Raw genomic sequence first — 16,113 nt, forward strand, 5'->3', positions numbered from 1 at the left:
CGGCAAAGACAGGTCATATGTGGTTAGAAGTTGTGCAAGACCAGTCGTCAGGAGACTAGACATTATACATGTTTACAAATTTTCAGAATTTTTTATTTCTTTGATACAATTTCTGAGAAATTTATTGAAATTACTTGAGTTTCAAGGAATTAATAAACACCGGGACTCAAACACGTGATTTCAAACACGTAATTTCAAACACAAAATTTCAAATGAATTTGCCGGAAGTTCTGTTTCTACTGAGCAAATGGATTATTCACTTCACATGAGAAAGGTAAGGAAAGATGAACCTAATTGCAAAGTTTTCTGCAGTCCGTACATTTTGAAACATATTTTCCTTCAAAGAGCACCAAGATCGCCACTCTAATCCATTGGACTTTTCTTGACACAGGAGAAAAGTCCAGTGGATTAGAGTGGTGTACTGGAGTACAGGAGTACTATAGAGAAGATATCAAGTTTGGTCTAATTTCCTGGCTATTAGCTGGAGTTTATGGAAAATCTGTTGAACTGACCCCCTCATGTTGCTTTTCCTAAACTCGTGGAAAGAGCACACAGGCACATACACAGACACACAGACAGATCTGCATATTCTTTTGTGGTTTCTTTAACTGCTCTGTGTGACTTTCGGCTTTCCTCTTCTACAGCTTGGAAATTTGTCTCTAACACATGCATTTCCAGGCCGTTGCTTTAGAAGGCTATTACTAGCTGTGTATGTTTTGGTTACAAACATAACTAAAACATAACTAGACTAAAATGACAGTAGTTAATAGCTCCTGTTTCAGTTGCCTTTCACCATCCCAAATACAAAGAAGATTAATCCCAAGAAAGATTACACTGATGTTGGGGAAAAGTCAGGTGGCATAAAGCCTGGCTCCAAACAATCCCCTGACCCTGGATAGGACGTGGATAAGTGGGATATGGATAGATACAGAAGCATGTATGGTGCTCCAAAAACAGCACTTCTTGATAGAGATGTGTGTACCAGACTGCTCCTACCAGTCACTTGAGAAGAGATTTTAAGTAGACCTGACCCAGAAAAAGCAATAGGGGAGTGGGAATGTGCAGAGAGCTTCCTATGTTTCTTTATTCAAATGCAATGAATGCCAAATTTTTGTCACAATTAGAGATTTGAAACAACATTTTGAATGATGAAGAATTTTAAGTATATCGTTTGTCCCTGTATGTGTAACAGGCTTTAAGGAAATGCTCTCAGAGAGTATATAAACCATCTTTTTCTGTTGTGGCAACATAATTTGTGTATGAAATTTAATTTAGAGTTAATTCCAGACATAAATCCTTGAGAGTAAGGGTTTGTAACAGAAACACAGAGAAGACCCTAAACAGACTAGCTGGAAAGGCTCATCTGGAAAGAACCCTTCATATGCCGTCTAGTTCTATAGCAAGGATGATTATTTTTACTATGTTTTAACAATCTACCAAGCAAATGCCAAGTTTTGGTATAACAAATGAGAACCTCTTTGCTACTTTGAAAACTTATATTTTCCCAAGGGTTTGCAGTTATGTTATGAATTGCTTCATAACTGGTGAGCAGTCAGAACTGGTCCCACTTGCTTTGCAATTTCTCTATAGCTACAAAGTTTCTCGATGGCTTCAGCTGACCTTTAGTTTTCTTTCCCACCCAGTGTCACCTTTCAGGCTGAGTGAAGGATGGCAGACGGGTCTCAGTGCCGCTGTGGTATGGGACTGGGGGAGAGGGGGACACGCAGCCATCCCTCATCTCATGTCCTGCAGTGCACCCCATCGCCCCAATACCTCCCTTCCCTCAAACCCATCTGCTCCTGCAGGTTGCTCTGAGATCTTCCCGCACTGTGGAGGAACTGTATTTTCTGCTTATGAGAGTTGCGGTGGTTTAACCTGCACACACCAGGCAATGCGGACATGGTGCTGTCAGCAAAATGGGGCTTTAAACCATCACGGTCATCCTTGGACAAGAAGAAGGGTCAGCTGCGTGGGCAGTTAATGTTATCACGCTGATACAAGATCATCTGCTCTAGAGGCTGCACCACCAAAACTACTTCAGTAAAATATCACTTTGCAAGCGATGTAATTACACCAGACACTGTGCAAACCAGACCCCAGCGCAGTCTGTGAAGATCTGTCGTTCCCGCTCACTCCGATCTTCAAAGACATTAAGATGTCAAACCCCCACTGCTTTAAAGAGAATGGGGATGCCTCTGGTGGGAGTCAGGCATCCAAATGTTTGTGACTCTCAGGGCCTTGCCCCCACCCAGGCTTTGCTTCTTGGCTTGGTTCATACTCAGCCATGTGGGTCACGGGTCCCTGGGCACCCATCAGCAGCCCGGTGATTGTACAGGGAACAAAGGTGAGCATTAAGTGAATTAAATTAATTTTTTTTTTGTAGTCTCAGCAATCCCAGTGGTCTGGGAAAGATTTTCTAACATGAGCAAAGGTCTGGTAAGGAGAGGCAGGTGCTGCCAGGAGCTCCCTGGCCTTTCTTACCCTCTTCAGCTTGCGTATGAAGAGGGTCAACAGGAGCCAAAAAAGCGTCGCAGCCACGCAGGTACAGGTCAGGGTTATTAGCTCCAGGTTTGACCTCTCCGATGTGCCTGGGAAAATCAAGTAGCAAACATTTCAGAAAATGACCTGCGAACCAAGGGCACTTTATGTTTCTTTGCCATTAAAATAACATACCAGGAAGGACCAACTTCTTTTCAATGGGCTATTAATGTCCGCTTGGACTGGCTTGCAGAGCCTGGAAAAAAACGGTCTCCCCAGCAAAGCTGTTATATTGAACACAGCAAAATTGTGTTCAATCCATCCATAAGTTTTTCAGTAAAAAGTCAGCTCTTTTTTGGGGTGCAGGAGGTGAAGTAAACCGGGTTGAGGATGGCCAGTCAGATAACAACTTCCTTTTGAGGCGGAAATTCAGCAGCAGGGTTCTTTTAGCCAAATTTTCTCTGTGTGAGAATGCGTGTGGGCCTGCTCATGCAGTTTCACACCCACCCCCCAAGAACAAAACCCATCTGGCCAAGCCTACATCCAAGAGAGGAGCAGAGGTCTCAGTCCCCAGCAGCCTCGGGAGGGGATGGCTCTGCTGGCCTATCCTGGGGGCCAACGTTGCTGTGTGAGAGCGGCTGATAACACTCAGGAGAAGCTCCAGGGAGGGCTTGTGCTGGTGTAGACGCTGGTGAATCCAGGTGTGACCCAGGACATGCTGCTTGGGTTTTCCTTTGATGCCTTTCCTTGGGTACAACCCACCGGCTCTCACCAAAAACCTATCTGGTGGGGAGCTGGGGGCTCCCCTGGAGGCTCGCCGTGCAGCTGGCAGCAGTCCATGAGCTCTCCTTCTCATGGCCTGGGTGGACCTGGTCTGGCACCTGTGATCTCAGCTTCTGCAAAGTCTTGATCTTAATCCCCAGCGTGGCCAGAAACCTGGGGGGTAGAGCCCAGCGCTCCCTCCAACCCGCTGGTCCCCTGGCAGGCTCTGCGCCTTCAGGTCTCCTGCCAGTCACACCAGCAGCACGGGGACAAGCTCCCCAACGGGGACATGGGACCCTCTCTAGGGGACCCATCAGCACCTTCCAGAACCCAGCTGGCGGGGAGCTGGGAGAGCTCTACAAACCAGGGAACAGATTAAGCACAGAAAGGGAAAAAGAAAAACAACAACAACAACTGAAAACAAAGCAGCAAGAAAACATGAACATTAGAAATCTGGAGAGGATTAAAGGCCACTGACAGATCTTAAAAAAAAGACAAAATAAAATTCACTTCAGACTGCTACTTAGGGACTCATAAAATGGTTTCAGAGCAGTCTGTTTTGCAAATACTGTGATCGTGTCAAAATACCATGCTTCCCACAATATGTTTTCCATCTGATTGGTAGCAAATGCAAGAAAAAAAGAACCCAAACCCTTATTCTCTGCCTCTTATTCTGATAGACCCTCCAGAGAGAGAAAATGAGAGGACAAGAAGGAGCAATTCTGAACATGATTTCACAGTGGTTTCGTCAACTGCACTTGCAGCAGCTTCAGACGCCGGGCAGCTCGGTGCTACTCCTGGCACATGAAAAAGGGGTGATCGATGTCTCAATGGTGGGCTTACCAGGTAATCCAGAGGGATGTGCTGCCTTGTTTTAAGTAAGGCTTTGTTCAGAGCTTGAATTTCTTCTTGTAGTTGTGGCTTAAGCAGCTTAATATCTTCCCTCTCTAAAGGTGATAATCAGATTTGTGTTCGTACCCTATAGATTCCTCCAGTATGTCCATTCTGGAGCTTTGAGAATACAGTTCATTGAAGAAAAATACGACTGCAACTACAAATGGAGATATAAAGTATCTATTTCTCCAAAATGCCAAGAGTGTTAATTTTTCTTAAGTATTTTTTAAAGGCTTGATTTAGATAGGGGTCATAATGATGGCATAAATGATACAGCCTAATGCAGCTTGCCCATCCTCTAGCATCAGACTTTCCTTTTACGTATGGATACTCTCCTCTTGCTTCTGAGCTGCACCCGTGCAGATGGTGAGTAATAGTTTCTGACATTTATTCAGCAAAACCTGGAGGGGCTGAAGGTTCATTTGTTGCCGCTGCTCCATATGGCAGGACTCAGAAAAGCCATGAGGCATCCTACAGCCCATCCTGGCGTGGAAGGCAGCAATTCCCTAACCACTACTGTATGCTGCCCAGGAGTTAGCGAAGAGACATGAAGGTGATGTTTTTGAAAAGTCGAAGTGAATTTAGGCAATCAGAAAGCGTTTCTCCAGGCTGGGGTTGGGCTGGATTCCTCGTCTTGCTAAAAGCCTTGCAGCCAGAGCTGGCTGAGTGCCTCTCAGCTGGGTAGGAAAAGGTCTGATTTGAGGCAGAACGGGCAGGAACACTCAGAAGAAGGCTTAGGATGAGCAGAGTTTGGAGGTGCTGTAAGCAGGACCAAATCCCTCTCTCTGCCCAGTGGCCTGAGATTTCTGGCTCCCCCTTACACCTGTCCCAGACCTTTACTCCCCAGACATCTCATTAGACACAGACTTTCTGCCATGTGCTGTTTTGCCCCATCCTCGTGACTCTCTTCAGCAGGCAGCAGTCCCCTTCTTGCCCAGAGCCCTTCTGAAAGTCCCCCTGCACCATCCCGTGCCCCTTCAGTGCTGCAGAGGGGTGAGGAGAGAGCGACTGAAGAAGTGCCACTGGCAGCAGCTTTTCTCTCTCAGCAGCTACAAGAGCCACCAGGATGGTGCAGGCATGCCGGGACGACAGCCAGGACTAATGCACTGACCCCTCCAGGAATGAGCTCAGGCCATGGGCTGGCGTAGGCTCTGTCGTTAGGATTTCAGCTCCGAACATCAAGGTGCAGCTCTGTGTCAGGTGTCAACCAGGGGAAAAGCAATGCCTGGGGCACCAACACCACTCTGCTGGACCCAAAGCGTCCCTCACCCCTAGATCAATGTGATCTACCCTGCTTCATCCATGTGATCCCATGATCACGGCAGTGCAGCACTGGGATAGGTGCTCAGAGATGCTGAGGAATTTCCATCCTTAGAGGTTTTCATGACCTGGCCAGACAAAGCCATCACTGACTGGAGGTAGCGTTTGTGATGAACTAGAAACCTCCATGACTTCCTTTGGTCGTCCCCTGAAGTAAAAAGAGTATAAGTGTCCCCTGATATTCACCTTTTCTCTTACACCCATGCACATAACCCAGGCTGAATGTCATTCAGTAGCCAAGGGGATTCCAGTTAAACTTCATGGAAACATTCCTGATGACTTCAGAGTCAGTGACCCAAAAGGCACAACAACTTTTTGAGATACAAAGTCAGAAAGGCAGATAGACAGAAAACCAGACAGCTATTTAAAAAGCAAACACCCTTTTCATAGTGTTGGAATAGTCCAATGAATGCTTAATAAATGAGAGGTTTTCCTTTCTCATCAGCAGGGATCACTTCAAGTTATCAACATCGGCTTTAAGTCAGTGTGTGTTCCTGTATTCATTTGCTTGTTATATGTCTGGATTTCAGTGAGCATGAACTGTAAAAGATGCTCCTTCCTTCAGCAACACATCCCCTTCAAATGGTGCAGCACCTCTGCAACGAGCAGCTGTATCGCTGGCTGCGGCTGAGGGGGGGTGCGAGGGTCCCCAGGAGGAGAAGCAGGGCAAGGCTTTCATGGCAAGGGGCCCACTCTACAAACGGGGCAGACGGGTGTGTCCCCCAGGGAGAGCTGCCCAAGACAGCCCGTGTTCCCCCCGTGCCCACCAGCTTGTGTCCCCAGGTTTTTAGGGACACAGTCCCCTCCGCCTGCTGGGCGCTCTGGCGGCCATTTGCTGTTCCTGTTCAGCCCTTGCAGGTTCTCTGCCTCTTCAGTTCCTCAGCCGAGAGCAAGCGGACAGTTTGCTCTGACATGTCCACAAAAGCAGCCCCTTTCCTTCTCAGACAACCCGGCAAAAAGGGTTTCCAAACCAAACATGGGCTGTGATTATTTAAAGACGGCCCTTGAATTTCACCATCCATTCATCCATCTCGGATATAAAAATAACACATTGTTTTATCTGCGAGTATAAGAATGTTTTTTCAGAGGAAATAAAGAGAGCAGACAGTTTCCTTCCTGACTCATTCACAAACTACTCTTCCAATCTGCTAAACACAGCCATCCACATGAGGCGTTGCTCTGCTCCCTTTGATCGGCAGCCTCACGCTCCGAGAGCTGCCGGGATGGAGGGAAGGCTTTGGTGCTCACAGTGGCAGTCGCACGGTCTGTACTTCTCAGAAAGACAGGCAAGTGGCAAAGCCCACTTTTGAGAACCCCGCATTTAAGCCACATTTAAGCCCTGATCTCATCCCTCCAGGCTCAGGGATGGGGTGGGAGGCTGCTGTTCCCTGGGAGAGGGACAGACACTCTGGTGTGACTGAAAAAACCTCCAGTGATGTCCCTTCAGGCAGTAGGAAGAGAGAGCGTGGAAAGACATTTTCCTTGACCATACTAGTCTCTCTTTTTCTCATGCAGTCTCAAAGTTATACATTTTAATATGGTAGACTTCATCCCCTACTTATCAAAGAGTTCCCATAGGATTCACACAAGAGCATTGCCAGTGGTCCCCCAGGACATGTAACCAGAGAAGCTTCCAAAGACTTCCTGGTTGCTGTCTTTCCTCTTCTCTGGATCATGGACAAGGAGATACGACTTCCTAGAAGCCATCGGACAGAATGCTTGTGGTTGTAATAAATAGCCAAGACACGATGATGTTAAAAATCAATACAATAATTAATTATATTGTCCAAGTCCATCAATTAGTAGGATGCATTGGACAGCAAGTACTTAGGCACAAAGTATTCTTTTAGCTATGAGAGCAGCCATAAAAACCTTAGCATTATTTATAAGGAGAGGGGTGTTTTTAACTCCTTGATTGCACCACTTAGGCCAGCCCACGTGTACATATATTTATCCCTGACCTTTTAAAGCAAAAAACGTCGTTGTATTATCAAAGAAGACCATTAACTGAAACTGCTAACACACTTGTGGCAGAAAATCAATGGTCTTCTGCTGTAGGGGAGTATTCACTCAGTAGCATTCAGATACATTTAGTAATTGTATGAAAACGTCCACAAAGATATAATCCCTGCCTGAGAGACCTGGTGGTAGTCAAACGGTCTTCTATAAAGAGAAACTAAATGCATTAAGGACTATTTACTTAACACATGAGATCAATAAGATAGGTTATGTCAAATTCAATTCATACATGGCACTGACTTACATGGAGAATGTCAACCAGTTCTCCTGACTCATAATATATGAACAAAAAGGGTATTCAATGAAACTGAAAAGTCACTGAATAACACTTATTTTTATGCAATGTAAAATTACTTGACAGAAGTCATTGCCACAGACCTAAGTCAAGCTTGGCAGAAGGCAGAATGATGCTGGGTATTTAAATGAATAGCAAAATATCTCAAGTAATAGTTACAGAAATAACTAGAACATACTTAGTTCTTACAAGTACCTTTGAAAAACGCATGTGTAGCTATTGCTAGGCTAAAATCTTCTAGTCCAATCTGGCAGTTCACTTTACATTGAAAATAAACAAATGAAAATATCCCAGGCCTCTAATTTCTTTGGAATTAACCTGAAATGGGAAAATGAGTGGGTAGGAGTGTTCCTTATTCTGTTTTTTGTTTGTTTTGATGATACTAAATTTACATTTGTCTTCTACCCTGACCTGATCTTTGTTGGGTTGAAGCAATTCTTCTTTTTAGGTCAGTGTAAACATGCTCTGAGTTAGCATTTCCTGCTAGGCTTCCTTTCCAACCTGGTACACTTCCCTTGCTAGGATTTCCTTCAAATTGCTGCCTTCAGAGATCACCGCATGAGCCCTGAGCCGTACCCCCACCCTTCCAGCCTGAGTAGGAACATCACCCTGGCAAGCTTGCTCTTCCCATTTCATGTCGTGCTTTACCTTGTACCGTGACGTATGCCGCACTCTCCACGGACCCTTTTAAGTTGGTGGCTATACACTGGTAAAGTCCTTCATCCTCCTCTTTTACTCTTTCAATAAACAGCATTCGGCTTCCGGGCCCTAAAATTATTCCTGTGAAACGAAATATTTTGCAATAAGAGGGAGCCAGGATATAAACAAAACCAGGCCCTTGTGTAATAATATCTGCTTCAAGTTCTTCTCAAAAGAAATCTGAGCCACAGACTGAACAGCACAATGTTATCTGCAGGAAAGCCAAATATACTTGGATGTTTTGGAAATCTTTTGGAAATCAGTGTTTACAAAGCACTTGTGTTGAGTGAAAAAGCTCAGCCTAAGGGAACGATCCTGGGAGCACTTGGTATCATATATATTGATTAGCACTGTGCCTAGACGTTCATGCAAATGAGTTCTTCAGCATGTCTCCAACTTTGGAAAATGGGTGGTGTGGTTACTTAACCACTACACTTACAGGCTCAGGTCCACACCGGAAGCAGCTCAAGCTCAGAGTACTTCCAAGAACCAACTCCATAAGTCCACACTGGCCTTATGGGCAGCAGAATTGCTCCAAGTCCCACTTGTCCATGTGGTATGGGACAATGAGCCCCTTCTCAGAAGAATCCCAGCCAGTGCAAAGAGAGGTCCCGTGAGGTATACCCTAAAACACAGGAGTTATCTGAAGTTTTCAACACCTTGTGTATTCCAGCTGGGTCAACCCAGAAGCCAGCCTGGGCAATACTCCAGCAAGAGAGGAAATGGCAGGGAGCAGATTTGGCCTCAGGACTGCCATTAAGGCACTGTATGGCCAGGAAACGGGCAGTCAAGTGGACACTTGTGTGTTTGGCTCCATCAGAACTACTGTTCTGTCAAAATGTACTGTTCCCACCATCTATTTCAGGCACCTAACTGAAGTGCTCTGACCTACCCTCTACAGACATCTTCCTGGCTCCTAACCTCATGTGTTGCATTACACCCTAGACAGACAACACATTTTAGAAGACAATAGGACACATTACAACCATGTGGTCACTGTAAAGCTTCATGGGATCTGGCTCTAGATTAAGTTTGGTGCCTTTGCTGCAAGTCTGCAAGTGCTTATAACTCATTTTGAGAAATCCTCAGAGTTATTCCCTGTTGCTTTTATTCATGTTATGCTGATTTCCAATAATGCAGGACAGAACCTCAAACACCAACTTCCTAAAATGTTGTTATTGAACTACACTTGGGATCCAAGTTCCTACAGACAAAGCCTCCTTGAACATTTTTGCTGAGCCTGTAACACTAGATCATTGTGTGCTTTGGATCCAAACGTGGATGAATTCCCATAAGAAAGGTTTTGCCTTCTATCGGAATGATATCTATCCTGAGATCATTCTCAGATCCAGATGATCTGAAATCTCCAAGGAGCACTTTCGTGACCTCTGTGCCATCAGAGCTGGATATGAGCCTCAGTTGATCTTTCAAGCCACATTCCGGATACAGCAGTAAAACATCTCCCAGAGTTTTCCTGTAGCTGCAGCATGCCACCTGGGAAGCTGTTCCTTTCTGCTCCATGAGACCTGGATTCCTCCGCTGCCAGCAGATGCATTTTGGTTTTGTTGACCCCAGATACAGAATTAGTCTGGCAGTTAGGTTGTCAATCAAGAACAGACTTTGCATGCCTGACCACAGACTCCCTGTGGTACTCCTATGCACATCATGCAAGCTTGGTTTCCCCCTACCTAGCTGTACACCGACCAAGACACCTGATCCTTAGGCTCCCTCTATAGTAAACGGAGAGAAATATTTTTTTCTGGAGATGACTCTTCTCAGATGCAAATTGAGAGCTGTATTTTCCCCACTGGCTCCATAGAAGCCCGTTGTGCCTACACCTCCAGCCTGGCTGGGGTTTTGGAGTGAGACAAAATAACCCGGAGCACCCGTGCTTCTCTGCCTGTAACAGCTGGGCAATTCTCCTTCCTTATGTCTGGGTACCGATGCCAAGGACTCTGCGAATGGCTATCTAAGGCAGACAGGGCACAATAAAAAAGCTGTAAAAGGTAGGCGAGTACACAGAGCTCTCACCTGATTCTTGCTGTATTTCCTCATGGTTTTTAAACCAGGATATCTGGGGCTCGGGGATGCCACGAACCTGGCACTCCAGCATGGCCGAGTTACTGGTGTTCACTGTCTGATCCATAAGGTGCCGCAGGAGGGCTGGTGCCTCTTGAGCTACAAGACAAAACAACACCTCCGTTTTACATTCCTGTAACTGTGGGGGCTTAATTATCTTCCCTACCAGCATTTTACTGATGTAAACAGCTATGGATGTTCTACCAAGTTCTTTGTTCATAGATTCTATTTACCATTCCAGTTTGTTTAAGAGCGTTTGATGTGTGCAGAAAACTCTCGTTACTCAGCGAAAGGAGGTTATGATGACCAGTGGAGACCCAGTGATGACATTGTTTAAAAGATTTCCTCAGTTCCATTACCAACCACGTTTGTTTATTGAAAGCAACAAGTTTCCATGAAAGCTCAGAGTTTGGCATCATCAGAAGAAACAAACTGTGACACCAAGGTTTTTAACAATCATCAGGACACCCTCGTAGCAGAATATCTTTGCATCACTGATAGCCCCACACAGTTCTGTACACCACAATACCTGCCAAAGTGACTTTTTTTAAAGAGTACAGTTACAAATTGTATTCAGTAAACTCACATAATCTAAAACCAGAAACCATAAGCACAAAAGCATTGCGTTACATGTCCCAAAGTCTTCATAAATTCTTCCACTTTTGTGTTTCACATATTTGGCTGAACACAACAAGGCCTGGCCAAACCACACCGCAGCCCGCCTGCCAAAACTGAGTTGGTGAGAAATGCGCCCGTGTCCTCCAGCAGCCCACAGATGCTGGAAACCCTGACGGCAGGGGCCGAAGCCGAGTGCTAGCAAGCCACACAGCATAGCAATACCACTCCTGTTTTATCTACTGAAATTCGTACAAAGGCAAGGTAATAAAACACATTTCCATGACAGTCAGTGACAATGTGTATTGGAAGCACATCTCATCTGGTCTGCTTCTGCTCTCAGAAGGGCATTTCAAAAACACTCTGTAAACGTCATGTTAAAGTCATCCCTGAAAGAAGCAAAACAACAAATCTTCCCCATCCTCATTTCAACCCTTTGCCACTCCTTCCTTCATTCTTTGCAGAGCTGAAGGCTGTTCTGACAAAGATCAAGATATATGCGACGTTTATGCACATTATATGGCAACATCTTTCTATCACATTTGCAACTCTCACATGATCCTTTTTGGTCCCTTCAAAGTAGTGATGGAGAATCCAGGGAGCTCCTGAGCAATCTCACAGATGCAAAGGCTCTGCAGATTCCCTTGAATTCCCCAGTCTTGCATGAACTGATTATTTGTAATATTTCTCTTCATTGATAACTGCCAGGATCAGCAGTTGCTAACATAATAAGACACACATTACAAAATATGAAACAAACCAAAATAAAACAAGGCAAAACCCAACCCTTGGTATATATTTTCTTTTGGATTGCAGTAGATAACAATACAGCAAGTATAATATCAGCTGAATTTCTGACACTCTGGGTTTGGAAAATTATACTCTAGTCTTTCAGAAAAACCAACTGTCAGACATTTTCATCTTCACAATTATTCTGTTACCAGCTGTACATAAAAAACTCTTCAGAAAAATTAAGCACTTAGGTACCACCAGCTTATGCAGTGTGCATGAACCCCACAGTACTAAAAGCACTTTTAAAGTAGGCTATCTTTGCTATGCTCTTACCCCTTGAAATTAATTCCAGCATAGTCATGACCCTGCAATGATCAGTTTGGGCTTTTCTGAGCTGCAAGTCTGTAATTTCCACAGGCAATGCTATTTTTTGTTTACAGTGTAGTACACAATCTGTTCTCTCTTCCCAAACAGTAATGCTCATAAGAGAGGCTGTAAAGTAAAATCTTCATCAAATACCTACACAATGACATGGTCAACAATATTTGCCTGGCAGCCAAGAAGACTGCCCTCTTCTCACTGGTATCTCACCTCAGTTTTTACAGAGTTATCATTTTTCACAACACACGCTGCCTATGAACAGTCACCGTCTGACACATGTCTGTGTACCCAGGCTGAGAAGAGCTCCCCAGTTCACATTTATCAGTGGTCCCTGATGGACGCCCGAGACCAGACATCCAAAATGAAGGCAGACAAGATGACACAACAAAGGCAAATCACACATTCAGTGAGTTATTTGTGATTAATTTTAATTTTTTTATAGCCATACACTAAAGATGGGTTTTCATATTACGAAAAACTTTTTTGCTTAAAACTTAAGTCACCATTCATATACTTTCAATAATTTCTCTGCTGCAGTCAGCTGTTTTTTCAAGGACATGGTCAACCTGAGGATTATCCTCTTTTGCAACCCCCCCCCCCCATTTTCTTCTGTTCGTTTTTGCAGTGAAGCCAAGGGGGGCAGTTTCTAACACCCGGCTCTGCTCACTCCAAAGCCGAGGGGCTGCCCTGGCCACCAGCACGGCCAGTGCAGGGCTCAGCGCCCAGGGCAGCCCCCACGGGCTCATCCCCAGCCCTTGTGCCTGCCCGCAAGCGCTGCCTGGCCGGACCAAACTCTGCTCTCAGTGTCCCCGAGGAACTTCATTGTAGGCAGAGTTTGGCCCAGGGGAGCGACAGGGGAGAAGGGGACGCTGGTGTCAGAACACTCAGCCCACCCGAGGGCGGTAAAGGAGGGAAAATTTGCATTTCCAAAAGCAAACAATGGCAAACAAGGGGAAAACATTACAATTTGTTCATTTTGGGGTATACTTTTGCATTCCATCCATTTTTGCCCTTTGTTATGATTACGTTGTCTGTTCACTTATTTTTATTAATCAGTACAAAAATATAAATACAAGCTTTAATTTTAACACTTAAAAAAAAAAAAAGAAGAAATATAATTCACACCTTTCTCCCTAAATAATATATTACACAACAGAAAGCAGAGAAACTCCCCAAACCGATGAGATTCTCCAGTCATCTGAGGACATCAAAAGTGACATCAGTAGTTTTTATCTGGCCCCCAAGACCTGCTTTCCTCAAATGTTTCCAGTGAGGTTTCTCTGTGCCTCCCAACACAGGCAGCCACATAGGGATGTTACGACATCCGTGCACAGCGTGGCCCCCCGAGGTCTGGTTGAGACCAGGCTGGCAGGACGTCCACCCAGCAGTGATACACATCATCGCGATTCACAACAATTTCACAGAGGAACAGTCTAATCGCCACATCTCTTTTTTTTTTCTTGACCCAAACTCATATTGCCTGGCAACTGGCTGCTACAAGTCATCACACTCCGGCTCACAAGGCCATGGAAAATTCATAACGTCCTGTCATCACCGCCCACCTTGCCATCAAATGTCTTCTCACAAAACAGCCTCATAAAAAAGGGGATTCTGTATTGTAATTCTTTTGAAGACTTGCAAATGCTACAGAGCGCACTTGCCCCATTTTTCAGCAGTCACCAATGATTTCGCTTGCTTTTTAGGCATATTTTAGAAAAAAAAAGAGACCCAGGTCCCTTTGCAAGAGCACATTGTTTCTGGAAGCCATCACACTAATAATGAACAAAAGAGCTACTGTATACAAGCAGGCTATAGGTGACATTTCAAGATATAAATGATTATTCTCTTCTTTACTCTGACAACTTCCAGGTTATCAATTGTTTCCTAAGCATTTTAGGCTCCATGAAACTGGCATTACGGGGAAATGCTATTGTTTACCCTTTCACACTTGACAAAAGCAATTCCCACGTGAAAGACAAGTTTAGCCGTGGGACACAGTCTCGACACCTAAAGGAGGAAATAGCCTGGTGAGTTCCCAAGCGCAAGAAACTGTCATGTTGTCACCCTCTATTTTAAAAGCACAGCCACTTTGTTCCTTTGCTGTAGCTATTTTGGTCACTACGGCCTGTTTTGTTATGGTTTATGTAAATGCTATATAAATGATCAATCATAAATGTAACCAAAAATAATAAAAGCTATGTATTGTAAAAAAATAAAGTTATCAGATCTATTAAAAATAGCAACTTCTTCCTTATACAGAATTTATAATACACAGAAACATCTCATAGCAAAATCAGGTCGAAGGAAAAAAAAGGGGAAACGCTCACAAGGAAGTTTTATGTTGCCCTTAATTCTCCTTCAGCAGTTTGACTGGTTCTTAATCCCCATAATAAATCCAATTGTCACTTGCATCCCAAAAGCAATGAATATTTTTAATGGCTTCAATTTTGAATTTGTGATTTTAAAAACATATTAAAGAACTCACTGTGCTGGCTGCAACCTTGTCAGTCATGTTAGTGTAATATTTCTCATTTAATAAAATAATTACAACATTACAAATTCCTGTATCTTCAGGCCAAGAGCAACATTCACCCTTTTATCAGTAGCTTTTTACATTAGTGCAGAACTGACTTTAAAAATTGACCAACACAGCAACTGGAAGTCTACCTGGATTTATTTGGAGAAACACGGTTCACGTCTGTCAGTTTTAAAATCGTCATTATTATAAATGATATGATTGGTCTGTGCATTATATCAACATTTTTATTTCTTCCCTGCATACTTCCTTTAGAAGATACTTTTTAAGATTAATGTACTTTAGTGTAGAAAATAATTTCAAATAAATAAGCATTAGAACTTGCTCAGCAGGTAATATTTATAAGTCCATCAAGATCAGATTAAAATAAAAAATATATAGTCCAGTCAATCTCAAACTGAATTGTGCTCATTCTGCACATTCAAGTTAACTTATTAAATGTCCATTGTTGACTGAAAACAGCAGTTTTTAAAGTTAATCAGTTTATTCAGCTTTGACAGTTTTGACGAGGCCGATATCAAAGTGGAAGAAAAGATTGATCCAAAGTTTTCCTTATCGCTCAGTAGGAGACAGCAAGAGAAAAAATAACAACATGCAAAATGTAGCACAGGGGATCTTCCAAACCCCAGCTTCCACGTGCCTTGTCAAAGCAGAAAACACCCGTCTGAACTCAACTGGAAGCTCACGCGTTATGATTTTGTTTGCTATTCCTCCTACGTCCAACCCATGGGGGAATGTGCACCACCTCAGGGCCTGAAAGGTAGCAACAGTAATAAAAAATCAAGATGATATGAGACACCTGTTACTGTTTAATGAGTCCTTTAATGTTTTACATTGCTTTGTGTTGTACAATCATTCCTTGTGCTTTTATATTTGAGGATCCGAGAGTAAACAGCCTTTTTGTTGCAGTGCTCACCTCTGATTGTAACGTCTTTCTTTTGAAGCACTTCTTTCCCCGTGTATATGTTCCTTGCTCGGCAGGCATAGGTGCCCGAGTGTGCCAGGGAAACGTTCTTGATGGTCAGAGTGAGGGTGATGGAGTACTCCTTGTTGAGAGATCTTTTTGCTTTCGTTTGATTGTTGACTGTCCTCGGTAAAATCCAGGCAATGTCTTTGTACAGGAACTTGTTGGCCGAACAGGACAAGATCAAATTCTCTCCTTCGATGGGCATTTTTTCCAAACTAACATGGAATCCACTCGGTACATCTGTCAAAAATCAAGAACACTTTTTAGTTTATACGAAATGAATGAGCCAAAATTAACGGGGCGTATATTTTCCCCTTTATCAGGAAGCCTTTGAAC

At 43.9% G+C, this 16,113-nt stretch overlaps 1 protein-coding gene across 2 annotated transcripts in view; it reads right to left on the reverse strand.

Annotated features, from left to right (window-relative positions):
- FLT1 (fms related receptor tyrosine kinase 1) overlaps window positions 1–16,113 on the reverse strand; it is a 113,034-nt gene that overhangs the window by 26,943 nt on the left and 69,978 nt on the right. The window contains exons 13-16 of one of the 2 annotated variants that reach the window (XM_063331892.1): window positions 15,727–16,017; window positions 10,499–10,645; window positions 8,417–8,548; window positions 2,482–2,588 (exon numbers count right to left, since the gene is read on the reverse strand). In XM_063331892.1, the coding sequence (XP_063187962.1) occupies window positions 2,482–2,588; window positions 8,417–8,548; window positions 10,499–10,645; window positions 15,727–16,017 (677 nt within the window). Of the gene's footprint in view, window positions 1–2,481; window positions 2,589–8,416; window positions 8,549–10,498; window positions 10,646–12,690; window positions 15,564–15,726; window positions 16,018–16,113 lie in introns of those variants that run through there. The other variant, XM_063331902.1, reaches the window with a different exon arrangement.

The sequence above is a fragment of the Chroicocephalus ridibundus genome, chromosome 1 (genome assembly GCF_963924245.1).
Source record: "Chroicocephalus ridibundus chromosome 1, bChrRid1.1, whole genome shotgun sequence".
Lineage (NCBI taxonomy): Eukaryota > Metazoa > Chordata > Aves > Charadriiformes > Laridae > Chroicocephalus > Chroicocephalus ridibundus.